Source organism: Microtus pennsylvanicus, chromosome 4 (assembly GCF_037038515.1).
Source record: "Microtus pennsylvanicus isolate mMicPen1 chromosome 4, mMicPen1.hap1, whole genome shotgun sequence".
NCBI classification, from domain to species: Eukaryota; Metazoa; Chordata; class Mammalia; order Rodentia; family Cricetidae; genus Microtus; species Microtus pennsylvanicus.
Window position 1 is genome coordinate 94,270,386 of NC_134582.1, and position 20,790 is coordinate 94,291,175.

Here is a 20,790-nt window from a genome sequence, read left to right on the forward strand (position 1 = left end):
TACCTCCTTTGGAATATTCATTGTCTTCCCATCCATATTTAACCTACTATGCTACTCCTAATATTTATTAGTAACAGTGATTCTACCCACTTTTACTTTTAAACGTAGCTACCAGAAAATTATGGCTTTGGTGCCTTGTGTTACCGAATTGGGAAAGCACTGGCCCAGGTTGATGGGTTAGAGGTAAGGGGAAGCATGGGAAGAGGGATTAGGTGAGCCAGGACAACACAGTTCTCTTTACCAATATCTCATGATTATCATAGAATCAGACAAAGGAGGCCGCGGCTGCTTCCGGAAAGGGTGTTGTAGGCATTAATAGAATGCAACCCCATTGCCTGAGGTCACAGTATGTTCACTTTAGGGAGTGTGGCTTAATCCCAGGAGTTTAAAGACAGACTGAAGAGCTGATGGTTCAGACAGAGGTGCAGGATCCAAGGTGGGGTCTTATTGTTATCATCTTGGATTGTAGTGGGCATATCGCTAACCAAGAGACATGGCGGGCTGTTATCTAAGGAGGCTGTGTTTAGGGACAGGGCCTTTGCTTCCCCCAGGCCCTGCTGGTACTCAGACTCAATTCTGTAGGCATCACTTGCTAACCTAGCATGTGTTATTAGATGCTGGAGAAAACATAGTGTCTGCTTTCATGGGGCTCACTGGCTAGTGCCAAAGGCAGGGGACTAAATAATTAGTTGCACACAGTGACGACAGGCTAGAATAGAATGCGGCAGGAGCCCTTGGCAGGGAAAAGAAATCCATTGATGGGGGTGAAGAACAGTTTCCTAGAGAAGGGTTGTCTCTCCTGAGACTTCTGGGACAGTAGCCAGGGACAGAAGGGAAAAGCACATCCTTGGCAAGGAAGCCACTGGCGCTGGGTTCCCGAAAGTGTAGTGTTCTGGGAGGGGCTCACGGCTCAGCGATACTGCAGGGGACAAGAGTAGTGGCCGGGAGCTGTAAAGGAAAGGAGATATGCCAAACATGGGGGTTTAGGGCCATGAGGGAGGGGGCCAGGGGTGTGTCGTGACCACGTTTATGGTTCAGAAAGACCTCTCTGACGTGATTGTAGTATCCTGGTGAGCTCAGTCCTGCGTCTGCTCCCGAAACGGTTAGAAAATCTGGGCAGAACTGATGTCAGTCAGCCACGTGAGGACCCTGGAAAGTGAAGAGCAGCAGATGGACTGGGAAGAGAGGATTTGAAATATTGGGGAGCCACCAGCATGTCTCCATTTCTTTCTCCTCGAGGACGTTTTCTGGGTTTAATTAGAGCCGCAACCCAGGAGGAGCATCTGGGCTGAGGCCCATCCAGAAGTGCGATGAGTGGGAAAGGTATTTCTGATATTAAAAAAGGGCTGCAGTCTCGTCTGAAGAGTGCAGGGGGGGGGGCAGTAGGAACAGCGTTGACAACTCTGGCTTAGAGAAGCCCAAAGTCCTGAAAAACTTGTGCTGAGGGAGGAGGAACTGTGGTCCCCAGCGTAGGGGAGGACCCCTCATTGCTTTAAACAATTCGGACATTATTTGGCTTCAGGTATGGGCTTGCAGGCAGCAAACATGTGCTGAAATTGAGGTAATCAGGGTCCCACATTTCCATCTGGAGACTGGGAACCCCAGGGGCCTCCACTGTGGCTGGGAAAGGGGGGTGGCTCCGGGAAGCAGACTCATAAGGCTGAGTAGCAACTTTTCGGTTCCTCATGCCTGCAGTTGATTCTCTCAGACTGCTGTAGACTCCGAGAAGCAAACTGTGGTGTAGACCATAGTCTGAGACCCACACCTGTTGACCGAGATTTCTGTCCTGCCCAGTCCCAAAGAATCACACAGAGATCTACATCAGTTATAAACTGATTGGCCCAGTATCTCAGGCTCTTCTTATTACTTAATTCTTATAACTTATATTAGCCCATAATTCTTGTCTGTGTTGGCCACATGGCTTGGTACCATTTTTGGTGAGGCAGTCACATCTTGCTTCCTTTGCAGCTGGGTCACTACTGGAGATTGAGCTTCCCTCTTCCCAGAATTCTCCTGTTCTCATTGCCCTGCCTCTATTTCCTGCCTGGTGGCCCTGCCTATACTTCCTGCTTGGCTACTGGCCATCAGCATTTTATTAAAAATGATACAAGTGACAGGACCAATGACCATTATTCCACCCAGAGCACACACTCACCGCTGGGTGCCTGGGATATGTGCCTTGGCCATTGAGCTCTCCTTGAAATCGGTTGTAAATGGTATTGACCCTGAGATCACGCCTGTGGAAGGCTGGCCAGAAGTGGCTGCCAAGATCCAACATGGTCAGCTGAACAAAACCATTTGCCTGCTGTGGGGATTTGAAAGAAAATGGCTCCCAAAGGGAGTGGCACGGTTGGTAGGTGTGGCCTTGTTGAAGGAAGTGTGTCACTGTGGAGGTGGGCTTTGAGGTCTCATTATGCTCAAGCCACACTCAGTGTTTTGCACCACTTCCTGCTGCCTGCAAGATGTGGGATTCTCAGGTGCTTCTCCAGCACCATGTCTGCATGTCCCACCATGATGATAATGGACTGAACCTCTGAAACTGTAAGCGAGCCACCCCAATGAAATGCTTTCCTTTGTAAGTGTTGCTGTGGTCATGGCGTCTCTTCACAGTAGCAGAAACCTTAACTAAGATACCTGTCTAAGTGAAAGAATCAGTATGGTCCAAAGGGTTTAAATAGTATCTAGAGTCCTGTGGCAGAGAATCCAAATTAGTGACCATCTAACATTTGTTAATGCACAACTTCCCTGGGCGATGAGGGGACCTGCAAGAAATGCTAAAGCAGGCATGTCACAGAGTTGGAACCATCTGACAAGGATTTTAGAGTTGACTAGGAAAAGGTTCTCAGTAGTAAGGGCAAACTTTCCTGAAATGAATGGAAAGACAGTCTCAGTAAACAAAGGAGATTCTAAGGGGGAAAAAAAAGAAACAACTGGCTATTTTAGGAGTGAAAGAAATGCTAAATGGATTCTGTAGGGTCAGAAGACAGACCTGACTCAAAAGAACACACACACACACACACACACACACACACACACACACACACACACACACAAAACTCCCAATCCAGTCAACCAACTCTGCAGAGTGCATATCTTCCAATCTATGCCCTAATGCAAAGAAGATGTTCTTCTAGGCTGTGTAACTTGCTGTTCTGGGTAGGAGAGGGGAAATGCAGCCGTTTACACTGGGAAGTAGGAGGCCGGACATCTTGTTGGGAGGAAGGAGGCTGCAGTTTTCCGTCTCTGCTTCAGAGGTGGAGAACGGCACAGAGAAGAGGGTCACCACTGGTTTCCGTCAGTTCCTGACATTTGAGTGTTGCAACTTCAGGAACTTGGTGAGCTGATCATTAAAATGTTGTTCTGGACTGAGCACTGTGGAATCTCTGGAGAGGCTATTCTTAGATTACCAACACAGCAATGGAGTCCGCTAAGGAGAAAACAAGACCATGTAGGGCATCAACTAAGCCGTCTGTGTTTACTGCTTATAACACTGGACATGGTGGTGTGCATGGACTTAGCCGGCGTGGGGTGAACCAACACGGGAGCATGCCATGTGCATAGAGAATGAGCCTTCATTTTTATAAAGTGCATTATTCATTGTGCGTTGTGTGTGCGTGCATGAGTGTGTGTGTAGCTGCCACAGTGGGTGTGTGAAGGTCAGAGGATAGCTTGTATAACTTGTAGGAGTCATTTGTCTCCTTCAATAATGTGGGTCCCAGGAGTTGAACTCAGGATGCCAGGCTTGGAAACAAGTTTCATAACCTTCTGAGCCATCTTGGCAGCCCTGAGAGTGAGTCTTTTTCTTTAATTTTTAAATGTGACTTATTTTTAGTGTGTGAGAGTCTTCTTGACACTTCCAAGCTGCTCTTGTTTCTCGTGTGGCATAAATGTTGACAGGAAAAACAGAGGATCTACCATGGCACTCAAACTCTACAGACCAGCAAGAACGAAGAGAGCTGGTGGAAGCTTGGGTTTCTAAAAATGGATAACTCCTGACCCCTCCACCCCGCCCCCAACTCGACAGGAGAGCACACTGTGAAGAAAGGTCACAGGTTTCTGAGCCTCAGACTTCATCCCTCAACTGACAGAGCCAGTAGGCAAGGCCAAGTCAACTCTGTCTTAGTGCCAGCTAGACCAAGCCAAGCTAGTCACGCCTCATTTTATACCAGGAAGCCACCGAGATGTGCACTAGATACCATCTTGTCGGGTAGGCTCTGCACCAATGGAAAATGAGACAGACTTTCCCTCTAAATGAACCCCAGAGGGGCTGCAGTTACTGTATCTACTCAGATAGAAAAGTAGGCTGAACCGGGAGCCACATGGAGGGAACTCAGAGGGAAATTCAGACCGTACAGACCCAATCAGACTGAGTATAAATTTGCAGCCTGGAGACACTCATATCATAAATGAACAGAGTAACTTTGGTTTATAAAAGCACGTAACTCACCAGCCCCCTGCCCCAACACTCAAGCAGTCTTTGCACATTGGAGTTTGACTTGAGTTTTATCCAGCAAATAAGGTGAGGAGCTCATGCATTTGAGAACTCAGAGACCAAAGGTCTGAGCCTCCAGCTCCTTTCCATGAGGTGATACTCTGCTTTTGGGATGATACATCTAGAAATTAAAATTTCATATTTTCTATGGAATAGCTAGTGCTCCAGGAAGTGTCCTCCCTGAACTGTGGAAAGGACTACTCATAAAATTAGAAAGTTGGGTTCATTTACTTGCTTGGAAAGTATTGCTCGTGGCTGAAATACTTGAAGAGATAATTGGTGTAATTAATTAATTTGTTTTTTGGTTTTTCGAGACAGGGTTTCTCTGTGTAGCCTTGGCTGTCCTGGAACTCACTCTTTAGATGAGGCTGGTTTTGAACTCACAGAGATCCACCTGCCTCTGCCTCCCGAGTGCTGGGATTAAAGGTGTGTGCCACCACTGCCCTGGTGTAATTTAGTCCCAGAATCTGAGACCTTACCAGTTTAACATACCAACTAAGGTATCATGTCCATGACAAGGTTGGGACTTAAATTTTCACTCTATCTCTATTCCCATTTTACACAAGGGCCCAGAGTTCCAGTCCCTACCTTCATTTGTAGTGTGAGAAACCAGTGCCCTGCTGGAATGCTGATAAATGACCATGGACTTTTGTTCTCTTGCAGGGTAAACAGGACTTTTTATTTTTGTTGGTCCAGTTTTCAGAGACACAAACTTTGATTCCTCTTTTTTATTAAGCTCCGCTGGGGGAAATTTCTGCTGCATCTGTACTTGGGTTAGATAAATGCTGACTTGGGGCTGGAGAGATAGCTCAGGGGTTCAAAGCACTGGTTGCTCTTCCAGAGGACCCAGGTTCAGTTCCCAGTACCCATGTGGCTGTTTACAACCATGTGTAGTTCCCTTCTAGGGAATATGATGCCCTCTTTTGGTCTCTGTAGGCAGAGTGTGTGTGTGTGTGTGTGTGTGTGTGTGTGTGTGTGTGTGCAGACAAATGTTCATACATATAAAATAAATCTTAAGATTTTTTAAAAAATGCTGACTTCAGGTGCATTGTTTTTGAGTTAAATGCTAGCCCTCACTGCTGTACTCTGGATACCAAAGAGAAGAGGGAGCAAGCAGATGTGTCCTTTTTTGTCTAACTTATTTCTCTGGACACATTGTCTTCAAGATTCACATTCTGAGAATATACCAAAATTTCCTTCCTTTTAAAGGCAGAATAACTGTCCATTGAATGCAGATATCATGCTAGTTTAATCATTGGTGACTGCTTCTACCTTTGGTTATAATGCTGCCATGAACAGGAGGTGACAAATGACTGTTCATGTCCCCAATTTCATTTTAATGAGGGGGTGGGTAAATTCCCAGGAATGGAACTGTATAAAGATTTCTATGCTTACTCTACCTCTTCAGACAAAGACACCACTTCTCTGTCCTGGACTAGACATAGTCAAGCTTATTTGGATGGCTCTTAGCAGCAACGATATTAAATATTTTAATTGGACTTTGAAAAGAATTTCCTTTTAGAACATCTAGGCAGAGTCTTCCAAGAACTTAGCCCTTCCTCTGGCCTGAATCTGCCAGTATGGATTGGTGACAAAAGAGAATGGCTTCCCAAATGGCCAAATCCCTCTTCCTGGTGCCTATTACTTATATAGTAAAGAAACTTTGGATGTTCAGGGGATCCTGGGTTACCCAGATGGGACAGCCATCATCATGAGGGTCCCTAGAGGTGATGTGGAGATAGGAACTGTTGCTGTTAGAGCCCTGTTATGGATTAAATTGTAAGCCACTACACCTACAAAGAGGAAAAAAAAAAGCCAACATCTTTTTTACAGTGATGTGATTACAGCGGGATGTGGCTGTTCAGTACAGGCAAAGCAAAGCAGAATGCTGTGGGAATCAAGAAGAATGGTACAGCCTGGATATCAGGGAAGGACAGTTTCCCAGAAGGATTGTCCACATGAGATGGAGCAGGTGTTTACAAAGAGGGGAAAAGACAAAGACTTTTATGGGGTCAATGGAAAGAAGATTTTTTATTTTGTTATAACAGACAAATCTCAGGTCCAAATAAATCTAAAGAAAGATGGCAAGGAAGGTAAAGGGGAAGGTTAGAAGAGAAGCTGATGTGTTTGCCTTACTCAAGCGTTTCCTAGAGAGAAACTTTTAATTAGGATGTTTCCTTATGAAAACTTGGGTGATGATTTGGGCTAGGAGAGAGTAGCGTGGTGATGAGGTCAAGGAGCAGGAATCACAGGACAGACTGACTTCTTGAAGGTAGACCATTTTCTTCACCTAGTCCCATCCATTAGCACGTGCCATGAGATTAGAGATTTCAGAGCTTGATCTGGGCTGCTGGGGAAGAGATACAGGCTGTGCAGGACTGCCTAGGACCTCTGGCCAACAGATGGTATAAGGCCTGGAGTTTACCTGGTCAGGCTGTGTATCTTGGTAAACATCTTTTCTTTGACTGGAGGTACCATTTAGATGCTCAGTAATTGTCTGCATAGAAGTAATGGTCTGCATAGAAGGGGCACCTTTCTCTAATATGCCACCTATGTTAGTTTGTTTTACATCACAGACCTGCTAGCATTATTTCCCCCAGAAATCAGCCTGCCACAGCTCCTTCTGGGACAGAGTTGTTAAAGCACACCATGGCCCTTACAGCTGTGAGCAAGCACAAAGTAACCTTGAATTATGGCTTTATTGTCATCACAATATGACCTCTATCCTATGTGCTACAAGTCACAGAATATGGAGCTGGCCCACTCGGTCTTCCCACTCTTACCCCATCCACAGAAAACCTATAGGAGCCAGACCTCTCCATTGTCCTTTCAGGACACCAATGTTCTGTCTAGAGTGCAATGCCCCAACTCTCCTATTGCTCCTCTACCTCCAGGCCTCACATGACTGCGTATGGCCACGAACCTGTAACTTTCCTAATGCTCTCCCTGCTCAAGGTCTTGACTGTCTATGGCCTGAGCCTTCATATAGCTTTTGACTCATGCACATAAGGCCAGGGTTATCTATCTCCTTCCTTTGTAATGTTTCCTTTTCCTTCCTTCCTTCCTTCCTTCCTTCCTTCCTTCCTTCCTTCTTTCCTTCCTTCCTTCATTCTTTTTCAGCATAGGAAGTCTGGGGCACAATGATTCTCTGAATAATTAGCTAACAATGTTTATTATAAATATTGTCTACAAAGTTCTCTATAAATTCCATGTTTAGACTGGAAAGATAGTTCAGTGGTTAAGAGCACTGGCTGCTCTTCCAGAAGACCAGGGTTCAATTCCCAGCATCCACATGCAACTCACAACTGTGTGTAGCTCCAGTTCCAGGGGATCCAACACCCTCACGCCAATCAATGCACATAAAATAAAACAAACTGCCAAATTCCATTCTTGTCATTCCTTAAAATCAAATACTTGGTACATTTTTCCAAATTTGAAATTTCTTCTTCCACCTCACAGATTGATGTGGAGTGAGGTAAGGGGACAGACTATAGGACTTGGGGTGCCCTTCGACTCAAAGCAGCACAAATCATCAGGTCTGAGGCTTAATGTCAGCAGAGGGAGGAAGGGGCTCTGACAGAAGTTTGTGTGCCTCAGAGCAGAGGGAAGCACAGCAGTGTGGGCGTTTTAAGTGGACTTCCAGATGGCAGTAGGGGCGAGTAGGAGGAGCTGGTGGGGGCAGTGGAGCACATGGGGAGGAAATGAGATCCTCATTCTGTTGGAGATCCAAGTGGGGTGGGTGGGAATCCCATTCATCAGGGACGCTGGGATTTCAGATGTGCTTGTCGTCTATGGTTGCTGTCAAGATTCTTGAACAAGGACGGCCGTTGAGCTGTCACTCACTCTCCTGGATGTCATGGAACATCTTTAAGGGCTCTTCACTTTCTACCTTGCTGTCCCTAGGAGCCTTATGTCATCGTAATAGTGCTCTTCTTATTCTGTCCTTTAACATCCTCTTCCCTAGGCTGTTGTTCAAGGTCTTGAAGCTCCCTGAAGGTCAGGTCTCATCGCTGGTGTCTTTATTGGAAGTAGCCTGGCACCCTTGCTCAGGCCTGGCTTATCCCTTTTCTTCTTTGTGTGGCCCTCACCCCCAGATTAATGAAACATGCATTACTCACCTATCAGTGGGTGTCCCACAAAATGCTGTATGTGTGTTAGCCCTTCTCCAAGTCAACTGGGAAGACCCCAGGTTTGATGTTCAGTCTCTTACAGTAGGGAAGATACAATAGCTGGGAGTGGCTCTGATGGCTGTTAGCTCACATCTGGGTAGATCAGGGAGCAAAAATAAGACAACAAATAGGGGCAGGCTATAACTTCAAGGCCCACCCAGCAGTGACCTAATTCCCCCGGCTATGCTCCACTTCTTAAAAACGTCACAGACCTCCCAAAACAGCATTGTTTTGTGTCCAAGCACACAAAACTGGGTTGATATAGAAATCTTTTTCCTCAGGAGCAAAAAGACCAAGGTATTGAAATAAAGAACATACCCATTTGTCACACAACCCATCTGATTATAAAGAGAAAAAGATTATTTTGGGCTCTGTTTTGGAGGTCCAGACCATGATGGATGGATTGAATGGCTTTGGGTCTTTCATGGTTGGCATATAATGGTGGAAGTATATGAAACAAAAGGGAGGAAGAGAGTTAGAGCCCACAGTCCCCCAAGACATGCTCCGGATGACCTAAAGGCCCCTTAAAGTCACCAGCATACCTATCAAAAGCATAAAAAGACCTAGGGCCTTTAACTCATGGACTTTTGGGGGACGTGCATGTACCAAACCAAAGCACATATTGAGAGACAACTATATTGGTGGGGAGGGAAAAAAAATCACATAGATGCATTTGAAAGTGGTGGGAGGCTTCTTTCAGTTCCAAGCTGAATAACTGCAGCTACGTGCAGACTAGAGGGGGAAATAACTCCTTTTCAGCTCCCACAGGGCCCTGCCTGATGCAGTGATGGAGAGGGTAGACAGAGGCACTGGCCTTGCTGATGGGAAACGTCCAGTTGGTTTACATCTGAGCCACAGCTTCCCAGATGACAGGTGGTCGGTGTCATAATGAGGCTAAGAACCTTTCCCACCTCTCAGCAGCTATTTCTGGCTGTTAAGTAATTGTTAAACTGGCAGTTGCTACATTTGGTTCTTCACGTCTTCAAGGTGCATCTTTATTCGCAGGGAACGAGTTCAATTAAAATATACACACCTTTTCTTCCAAAGATCCTTTTGGCCTGGTACGGTATTTCCATTTTGGGGGAGACTTCAGTTTATCTTTTGGGGAAAAGCATTTTCCTGCCCTCCTGCTGCTTCCCAGCTGCCGGGAGGTGAGCAACGCCTTTGGTCATGTACCTCTACTGTAGTGCCCTGGGTCACCACGGAACCAGAGCTACAGGACCAAGTGACTGTGGGCTGAGATTGTGAACCAGACCAGTCTTTTCCTTGTTTGGTGTATTTTCTCAGGCAGTTTGTTCTCAGCGACAGAAAGTGACCAGCATAACATGTATCCGTTTATCTAGCTCTCATCCAATCTTTACAGGGCACGCATATATCATGGCTACAGTTGAGAGATACAGGTAGAATCTTAGTATGGAGACACAGATCATCTGCCCAATGAGCGGCAGAGGAAGAAGCATCCGTGATCGTAGAAACGACGGCAATCTCACACGTGTTCTCAAGTTCTAACATCTTTCTACGTCTCTCTTCATATACTTCTAATCCCGGAAACATGTCTTAGGCGGAGGTGTGGTTTCTACTTGAACTAGCTGTGATTCAGGAGCGAGTTCTGAGGCATGGGACTTGAACTGAACCAACCAGTGCTGGCGCAAACCGAATGGTCATGTGACACAAGCCAGCCCAATCAGAACAAAGAACAGTCTTCAAGGCGAATCAGCTCCTGTTTTCTGTGCTTTGGCCAGTTTGGTGTGTGAAGTGTGCAGTTTCTGAAAGGCGATGCTGCCCGAGAAAGAAGCCCATGTTCAGGTAGGCTTGAAAGGATGTGGGCTAACTACAGCAGACCCTGGGGTGTCAGTAATCACAGGGGACAGTCAGGTCCCCCTACATTTTAGACACACAGTGACTGTTCCCAGAAGAGGATCACACTGACCCAGACCTGTGCTTTACAGCTTCCCCAGGACACTGAACTCCCTTAAAGGATACTTCAATAATATTCTATGCACAGAGGTTGAAATTTCTCTCAAAATATAAAGAAGGGTTGGTAGGGACTATGGTGACATCTAGAGATTCCCAAAGAGGCCTTGGATTCTGGCGAACGATATAAATCTTTCTAAACTGGTTTTCTTTTTCCATTTCAGAGGTTGGACAAACTCCTAGCGCTTTCCTTGGTGATTTTGGAACAGTAGCAAAGTCTTTTTAGGGGAAGGGAAATAAACACAAATAATTTGACAGAAACTGGGTATGTCTGACTGGCCGTGCTCAGAGATTTAATTATGTACCTACAGGAATTCAAAGCAATCAACACGCTTTTGGCTGGGAAACCTTTTCCTTTTCTAATCTGATACAAAGACATTTTTATAGACGTTAAGAATGGGCAGATGATAAGTCCACCTACCTTTAACCATGTAGCAGGAGGCTCAGGAATACTGCCGGGAGAGGCTGGGAGGAGGAGATGGGGCTAAAGCAGCTGCAGAACCTGAGAGCCATCTGTACATGCAAGAAAGGGAACGGTGTGGCTTCTGGGAAGCCAGAAGCAGGGTGGCAACTGGCTTACTTACTGAGGTACTGAAGGAGGGACGTGTGAGTGGTGTGAGTGAACGTGCCCACAACTGGACACGACTTCTAAGTAGTTCAGGGGACTAATAATTCTGAAGTGGTAGGGGTAGTGTCTTTTTTCTTTTCTTTTTTTAAAATTTTTAAAATTTCTCTGTGTAATAGCTCTGGTTACCCGGGGAACTCACTTTGTAGACCAGGCTGGCCAAGAACTCACAGAGATCCTCCTGCCTCTGCCTTCTGAGTACTGGGATTAAAGGCGTGCGCCACCATGCCCAGCGTCTTTTTGTTTTTAAGTGTATCCTAAGACCATAGTACCTCATAGGTAAAGTGTCCAGCCTTACATAATTGCCTGAATGAATGAGTGAATGAATGAACGAATGAATGAATTCAAGAATAGGTACCAAGTGCTCTGAGGGCAGGCAAAGTCAGGCTTTGTGGATGCTAAGTTTGAGTCTTGACTGTCTCAGAAAGCCGATGAGTTAACAGCTTGGCTCCTAGAGAGGTGTTATTTACAACTGATGTAACCTTGAAGAAAAGGGGCCTACTAGGAGGTTTTAGGTAATTTTTTTTATATTTATTTATTTATTATGTGTACAATATTCTTTCTGCGTTATGCCTGAAGGCCAGAAGAGGGCACCAGACCTCATTACAGATGGTTGTGAGCCACCATGTGGTTGCTGGGAATTGAACTCAGGACCTTTGGAAGAGCAGGCATTGCTCTTAATCTCTGAGCCATCTCTCCAGCCCCGGTTTTAGGTAATTGAAATTATTATCTTGAAAGGGATTGTGGGATCCTGTCTCCCTTTACTCTGTCCCATGCTCTTGCTGTAAGGTGACACTCCATCACAGGTTAAAGTGTAAGGACCACGGTCACCAGCAGAGACTTCCGAAACTGTGAGCCAAGCATCCATTTTCCCTTTGTTAAGTTAGTTATTGCAGGGCTTTGTTACAGAGATGGAGGGCTGACAGGCACAGAAGAAGGGAAAGGGTATGTGGACAACTGGGGGGGAGGGGGTGATGTCGCTCTTGGAGGGGTTCCATCAGCATCTCCCCATCATGGTCTTGGGGCCCAGGAGCATCAATGACACATTGTCTTAGAACCCTGATTTTAAGCATCATCCTCTTGGCTTTCTGAGGGCCACTTGTGCCGCACCAGTGGCCAACACTTTTATCTGAAGAAAATAACTTATGAACCACAGACTGTACTAACAGTCATTGAGCAAGCCACAATGAACAGGTGCGGGTCAGTTTTTTTCTTTTTCTTTCTTTCTTCTTTTTTTTAAATCCCAGGCAACTGTGAGAAAGTCTTTCTAAAAAACAGACAAGGAGGTAAGTTTGATGAGCTGTAATGACATAAGGAGAGCTATTACAGCTGGGGCCCCAAGTCTACTTAGGGCCCTCGGATCAAAACCAGATCATTCTGGAGGCTTTATTTCATCTGTGGGGTCTGGCAGCATTTGCGCCTGGGTGAGAGGGACCCATGCAGAATTTCTTTGTGGAGCCTGTCTTGGTCATCAGTGTCCCTTATTATAGGCAGCTGAGTCTGGGGACCTTGGGGTTCCCCGAGGCTGAGCTTGCTGTGTATTTTCTGGCAGGTCGTGGTCAGGAGCAGATGACGGTAGCATTGGCGCAAGCCACCATAGCATGGTTTTCATTATACAGTTTCAGCAAAGCCCGGTATTCTCCCTGCGAGGGACACAGGTAAAGCGTTAGACACGGGATCCACAATATAATCAACCTCTTAATAAATGCAGCCAGTTCCTTCTCTATCCAAGGGCTGTGCCTCTCTGTGCTCTACCGACCGCAGAATGAAAATACGCATAAAAAGTTGTTTCTGTGCCAAACACGTTTAGACTTCTTTGTCTTTTTAAGATCCTCTGGACAGTCCAGCATAATGATCAACATAGAGCTTACATAGCATCAAGTCCTATAAGTCATCTAGAAATGATTAACGTGAACCCAAGGATGAGTATAGCTTTCACTTGCTAAGCCATCTTTCTGTCAATATCTGTGGATTTTGGTGTTTGAGGGGTCTGGAACCCATCCCCCATGACTGTTGAAGAACAGTTGTATTTATTGAGCAGCTTATATGTGTTGGGCATGGTTCCAGAGTGCAGATAGATTAGACAACACAAGCCAACCCCTGCCCTGCATAGCTTGTACTTCACTGGGAGAGAGGGAAAGCTCTCAGGACCGCTGCAACTGCAGCTGTTATGGAGAAATTTGTGCAGGAAGAGGGTGGAAAAGACAGCTGGGTTTGGTGGGATTGATGTTAGCTTGCAACTCTAAGTAGGATGATCCAAGGGAGGCCTGGGAGAGAGGATGCCCTTTAGGCAAATAGACCTGAAAGAGATGCAAGAGAGTGCCAGGCTGCTGTGGGGTTGATGTCACCGTATTTGAAAAACAGACAAGAGCCAATGGGACTTCAGAGGGAGGGAAAGAAAGGAAGATTGGAAGCCCATAGAAGGCCAGAGTCTCAGGGTGGGACAGACACGATGGGGTTGTTTGCTTCCAGTCTGAAAAAGACTCAGGTGTGACAGTTTTCTTGGGTATGTTAGGAAGATCTCTCTGGATGTTGTGTTTAAAAGAGGCTGTGTCATTAGCTTAAAGGAAGCTATAGCATTTGAAAGAACAGGCTCTAGCTTATGATTGACAAGATACACATGCTTTTATATAAAGGGTGAACTTGTTCAGGGAAGCCAGGCTTTCTGGGGGCAGACGAAGGCACGGACTACAAGACAGGAGGCAATGGATGGGGGACAGGCTGTTTCTGCTGCTCAGGAGGACACTGAAAGTGAGGGCTAGATGTATCTGTGTCTGTGGCAATTTATGGTTCAGGTTGTACCAAGAAAGTGTCCTCATGTTTTGGAAGACCAAAGGATCTCCCGCTTTCAATTCAGAAGAGAGCAGTCACAGAGAAGTACAGGATTATATGCAGGACTTTAATTTGGGTCAAGAGGTTGTTGGGTTAAAAGGAAAATAAGCTGGTGGAGATGGATTTATATAAATAAGCTGGTGCTATCCTTTCTCGGGACAAGGAAATGATAGCAATGGCGGTGTCAATTGCCCTGATCTGGTCAATATATATCTGCATGTGTCCTGAATGTCACATTGAATTCTATAAACACACCCAATTACTATCCATCAAATACAAGCTATGTTTTATGCTAGGGAGGCGATTTAGTTGGCATAAAGTCCGATGTGCAGGCATAAGAACCAGAATTCATATCTCCAGAATCTCTGTAAAAATCCAGGGGTGGCAGTGTGCCCCTAAAATCCTAATGCTGTGGGTGGGGGTGGAGGGTGGAGATAAGTTACAGGCGGACTTTTCTGTCCCACCAGGACAAGCTCAGGCTTATTACTAACTAGCTCTTACATATTAAATTTACTCATATTTCTTATTTACACCATATGGTACCTTTTTTTTTTAATTCAGCAAATTCATCTCTTAGCAACTCCTGAGACTCCTCCCTCCTCCTCCTCCTTCTCTTCTTCTTCTTCTTCTTCTTCTTCTTCTTCTTCTTCTTCTTCTTCTTCTTCTTCTTCTTCTTCTTCTTCTTCTTCTTCTTCTTCTTCTTCTTCTTCTTCTTCTTCTTCTTCTTCTTCTTCTTCTTCTTCTTCTTCTTCTTCTTCTTCTTCTTCTTCTTCTTCTTCTTCCTCCTCCTCCTCCTCCTCCTCCTCCTCCTTCTTCTTCTTCTTCTTTTCTTCTTCTCCTTCAAGTTCTGTTTCTGTCTGCAAGTCCTGCCTAACCTCTACCTGCCCAGCTATTGGCCAGTTGGTTCTTTTGTTAACCCATGAGTGTAATACACATTTACAGTGTACAACGATTGTTCCACAGCAACAAGGGGATCCCTGGAGATCATTGGCCAGCCAGTCCAGGTGAACTGGTGTGTTTCAGGCTCAGTGTGAGACCTTGTCTCAGAAAATAAAGGTGCAGGGATGGCAAGATGGCTCAGTGGTAAAGGTGCTTGTGGCCAAGCCTGACAATCTGTAGAATGTGTCCCAGGAGGCTATGTCCTCTGTTGGGTCTGCAGGCTGGATGTGGGTAAGGAGTCTGCCAGGTGTCTGCTTCCCGGGTGCAGGTCCCAGAAGAGGAGGCCCAGGCCCAGAACACTTGGCCCCGAGTCTGGCTTACGCTGGATTCTGTCTCTTGGAGAACTATTTATTGGCTGAGGAAGGCAGGGAAGGAGTATCCTGCGGGCACTGTAGATGACGACAACATGGTGCCCGCTGCCAATGGCTCTGCTTCCAATGGTGGGAGATAAAAATGGACTCAGTAGGATCTATACCTTGCAGCCTGAATTTTCATTTTCATACAGGCCTGCATCACGCAGTTCAAACCTCCTTCCGTGCTGAGCAGCGTCAGTGAGTCACAGTGCCCAGCCGTGAGAATACATGATTAAACAGCCAGCACTCTTCTGAGAACCATGCATGAAGCCGCGACGCTCTTTCTGGAGGCTGGGTAGAGTCGACACATTTTCAACTTCTGCTATTTAAACTCATGGGGAGTTTATGCGCTGTAACTCTGAGTTAAGACGAGGAGCATCTATAAATCCCTTTACGTCTGGGAGGGTAAATTTCCTGCCCAAGAGCATCTATGACTTCAAGACCCCACCCCCTTCGTTTCATTGGAATTGCTAAGGGTAACTGATTTTTAAAAAGCCAGCCATGCAAAATGAAATCCAATTGTTAGCAATTATTACATCAGTCTCTAGTGGGGTATTAGAAGAAAAATGAGCTAAGGAAAAGCTTTCAAGTAGCAACAATCTGAAGAAAAGCTCCCTGGGAGAGTTTAGGCTGTGCATGCTAGGAGTGAGGAGAGATTGAATTTCCCTTCCTGGCAGAAGCTGTGCGTTTCACACAAAGGCCCGAGAAGATCACTGGAGAGTTCCCAAGAGTGAGGGCTAGAGACTCCAGCTGCGAGAAGGATTCCTACGGAAACCCAAGAAGGCCTGTTCAAGACTGTGTGCGACAGGAGGGAAACCAACTCCGAGCTGAAACAAAGCTGAAGGGATTTCTTACGGAAGAGACGCCGTGTCTCCTTCAGATTTCAGATGACAGAAAAGAAGCTGAAAGCAAGATGTTTGACTGGTTCCATTTTCAGGGTGTTCCATACCATTTCTTCTTCAGTAGCAGGAGGGAAATGCATGGCGAAGTCAGAATGGCTTAAATTCACACGTTCCTGAGATAACGTTATTTTGAATAAAAAGGACTTCACGGGAAATGCTAGTCTTAGCTTTGAGTCTTGTTGCTGAATGCTCGGGACAGGCCACTTTATTTACTTGGTGATACCTTGGTGTGGCTCGACTGTCCTCATTGTAAGTCTATTGAAACTTAATCCTCAGCATGAAGACAGAAGGATGCATACCCAGTGGAACCTTCAAGCGGGATCTGCCCTTGAGTGGATTCTTTCATTCACAGACTAATAGGGTAAAGAGTCAATGGGTTTTCTCGGGAGTGGGTATATTATAAAAATCACGTTGACTCCTTTTGTCCTCTCAAGTCCTGTACTGACTTAGGATGCTGTAAAATCCTCAACAGCAAGGAGATCCTCACCAGATGTTCCCCCTTTACCCCAGATGTTCAACACTCTGGAGTGGTGGGCTAGGTGCACCTTTATTCTTCTGTGTACGTGTATATATGTGGTCATGTTTGTGTGTGTAGACAATTATATATACATATAATTTTATTATATATAAATCACATATATGTAATTATTGTATGTGTGGATATAAACCACACATACACACACATATATAATTTTGTGTGCACACACCTGTGGAGGCCAAGGACAATCTTGGGTGTCACTCCTCATGTGTCATCCACCTTTTTCCTTTTTTTTGAGTAAAGCTCTCTCATTGACCTGAAACTTGCTAGGTTGGCTGACCAGCAAGTCCCAGGGGTCTGCCTGTTTCCACTTTTCCAGCCTGTGCCACCTCGTCTGGTGTTTTTAATGTGGGCTCTGGAGAGCAAATGCAGGTCCTTACATTTGCAAGGTGAGCACGTTCCCAGCTGAGTGATCTCCCTATACCTGTTGTTTATACATTACACGGTAAATAGAAGCAGACTAAAATCCTAGAAGACACAGCAAGACATTGAAGCCGTTGTGGTTTGGAAACTGTTCTTTCTGCCAGAAGTTAGTTGCCTCCTACACACCCTAAGCAACTCTGGCCATACAGGGTCCCCACAGACACACCCCAACTCTGGGCATTCTGGGTCCCCACAGACACACCCTAAGCAACTCTGGCCATATGGGGTCCCCACAGATACACTCCAACTCTGGCCATACAGGGTTCCCATGGACACCCCCCAATCCTGTGGACAAGATGCCAGCATTTCAACTCTCAGCTGGGTCTGTTCTGGTTCAACCCAAAGCCTTCAACAGAACAGCAATATGAAGCATCAAAAGGACAAGGCCAGCATGCTAAGCATATCTCCTAATTATGGCACGTGCTAACACTTTCAACTATTTAAGTAAATTTCTCCTCGCCTGCTTTTCCTCCTCCTCTTCCTCATCTTCATCTTCTTCCTTCTCTTCCAAGAGTTAAAGATTCACCTTTCAACATAATATTACATAACAACACAAAACAGAAAACCCAAACCTTACCTGTGGAACATCAAATCCAAGATTATTGACAGGGCCAGCATAGTATATCTGCTCTGAAAATACATAAAGCATAGATATAATATCATTCATTTATTTAAATCAAACCCCCAAACAATGTGTTTATATTATTTGTGGCCACAGGGATGTAAATCAAGTCTGGGTAATAAAACAAAAGTAGCCACTGATATAAAAGATTTAATTTCCTGGCTCCGAATGGATCTTCACTTATTTATGAACAACAGTCTCTGTCTGTATGTTGCTTGTTTTCCAATGCCAAGGTTGACAGCACAGAAAGATGTGAGCAGAGCGCTGCCCAGAAAGCAAAAAGAGCTGAAAGGAAGCGTGGAGGTCACAGAAAGACAGACTGACTGAGTGGTCAAGAGTCCACACTGGGGCTGGGATGCAGGAGAAACGCAGGGTGGAACTCTGAAGCCATCTGCTCTAAAGGTCTGACCGGCCATTTGCTCTTTACACTCCTAAGATGTTCCAAAGATGGTTCTGTAATTTAAGAACTGTGTCTGCTTCCTAGGCCTGGAGGAATGCAGGGTTAATGAACTCAAAGCCTGAAGAGCAGCTTGTGCTAAACTTTTGCTACATCTGGGAAGAGGGGAATGCTGAGTTTTACAGGATGGTTGGTCAGAGGGAGGTATCTCCATGGTGGTGACAACTGATTAGTTGAACAAGAAAGAGAAATTTAAAGCTACAGCATAAAGAAAAAGCACAACGTGGAAAATCACCCGAGAAAGCAAAGGACAGAGATGGAGGTGGCTTGAGCGTCTGGGAAAATAGGAAGTCGGGGAGGAAATAGGGAGTTGGGGAGGAAAATTTGTGTTGGGGATGAAAGGGCTTGATTTCTAAAGTGACCAATGAAGGGTCTTTGAATGCAGTTGGATACCAGACCTGGAATTTGGGGGAAGAACTAGGGGTGCAGCTATAAATATTTGAGTCATTATCATGTAGCTACCTATAAAGTCACGAGACAGGATGAAGCCCTCAAGGAAGACAGAATTAAACAGAGGAGGGAAGGCCAGAAGCATCCGGGAAACCCTCTGGCATCCAGAAGCTGGGAGTAGCAAAGCCAGTCAAGAGAATGACTGAATGGCAGAGGAGAAGGAATAATAGACATGAAGATGGGAGGGAAGGGCTTTGTCCTGGAGAGAAGTTCAGTGTAGGCTGATTTGTAAATTGGCCAGAGAATCAAGGCAGGTTGCCTGACTGGTTTGGTTTTCTCACTGAAAGTCACAGGCAGAACAAGGAGGCAGAAGGCCTTGGGTGGTGAGAGACACAGGAAGTTATTCCAGTGTTCCAAGGAAATTCCTTGAGAGGCAGCAGAATTCCTATGATGTGCTGATAGGGCTTTGTTGTGAGGTTTGTGGCCAGAAACTCAAAGACCCAGTCCCAGGGGGAACACCCACTAGCTCACTGTAGGCAAGTGTTGGGTTGTAGTCACTCTTGTTACTTTCTCTTCTCTAGACACGGTGATTGCTGCTGCTCGTTGCTGGAGGGTTCACATGATGTCATTCCTACTATGTCTATTAGAAATAAGTCTAGCCATGTTCAGGAGAGGAGAATTACTGGCTGTCTTCTTATGAAGACAAGAATAGCAAAGAATTCTGGCCCCTCACATAGGGGTGCTTGTCTTACTGGTCATTGCACTGCGTCACTGAATTAAGAACACCGAGTATTTTCCCTGTGCTGAAAGACCCATCTTTCTTCTGACCCACTTCAGAGGCTTCCTGTCTCAGTCCCATGAAGACCTCCTATATTAAAAAGAAACCATTTTAAAACAGGCCAGCTGTTTGTTTTCAGTCAGTTTACAAAACAATGGGTTCCACAGTGGCATTTTTTTTCCTGTTTATTTTGAGACAAGGCTGGCTTTGGGTTTACTAAGAGGCTGAGGATGATCTTGAATTTCTGATCCCACTGCCTCAGCCCTCTAAGTACTGCGACAGCAGGTGCACCATCCCCAGAAGACACGTCTGGTTTCACACATGTGCTAGGAATTAGGTGGAGAGGGGGGGTTCTGTAGACATCAAGATTAGCATGGGAAACAACAACAACCAAGCCTTTAGCAGAAAGACTGGAGACCCTTCCTCACCAGGGCTACACGGATGAGACAGAGAATGTGTGAGAACACACTTCCAAAAGCAGGGAAAGGTAGATGTTATGTGAATGACTGTAAAGTCAAAATCTAGGGTATCTGTCTGTCTCTGTCTCTCTCTTTCCCTTTCTCATGTTAAAATCTAATTTAAGTGTGTCTTTCTGTATACACGTGTGTGTGTGTGTGTGTATGTGTGTGTGCGCGTGTACTTGCGCTCTAGGGTGACCACTGAGGCTGGAGTCAGTATTGGATCCTTGGAGCTGGAGTTATAGGCATTTGTAAGCAGCTCTGTGTATTGGGAACCACATTCTGTTCCTGTGATAGAATTGCCCTTAACCGCTGGGCCATCTCTCCAGCCCCAACTTTCTTGCTAATTAGTTGTCTCCATTTCTAATGCTAGCAGTGTCCCTGGTCCAGTTCTTTGCACCTTAATACAGGAATCTTGAAATCTCAGCAGGTGCCCCTCTGGAATTGGGTGCATACCTACAACATGCATTATGATAGTTACTAATATTTACCCCCAAATTCCCTCCCTTCTCACCTGTCCTCCTGCTGGTCCCCTTCCACCCTATGCTTTCTCTCTGTGTGGTTGGATTCCTGTAGCATACATACTTCATGCCCACTTTAATGCTCTTGGATGGCCCAGGGCAAATGACTCGAGCCAGGAAGCAGAGATTGGTAGAAGGCCCAGCTCTCTTGGTCACTAGGAAAGTGACAGAGGGCAATCTTGCCCAACTCAGCTTCTAGACTCACAAAACAGAAGTAAAAAAATGTCCTGCAGGGTTCAAGGAGGACTAGAGTCCTTGTCTGTGGTCTCACTGGGCGGAGTGTGGTCTCCAGGAAGGGTAGTGACAGTTGCCATTAG

At 45.7% G+C, this 20,790-nt stretch overlaps 1 protein-coding gene across 4 annotated transcripts in view; it reads right to left on the reverse strand.

Moving 5' to 3' along the window:
- Positions 1–11,769: 11,769 nt before the first annotated feature.
- Positions 11,770–20,790, reverse strand: part of Ly86 (lymphocyte antigen 86) — a 59,637-nt gene continuing 50,616 nt past the window's right edge. For 2 of the 4 annotated variants that reach the window (XM_075969889.1, XM_075969885.1), the window contains 2 exons: positions 17,825–17,877; positions 11,770–12,903 (listed from right to left, as the gene is read on the reverse strand). In XM_075969889.1, coding sequence (XP_075826004.1) covers positions 12,820–12,903; positions 17,825–17,877 — 137 coding nt within the window. In that variant the 3' untranslated portion in view covers positions 11,770–12,819. Of the gene's footprint in view, positions 12,904–17,824; positions 17,878–20,790 lie in introns of those variants that run through there. The other 2 variants (XM_075969887.1, XM_075969883.1) reach the window with 2 other exon arrangements.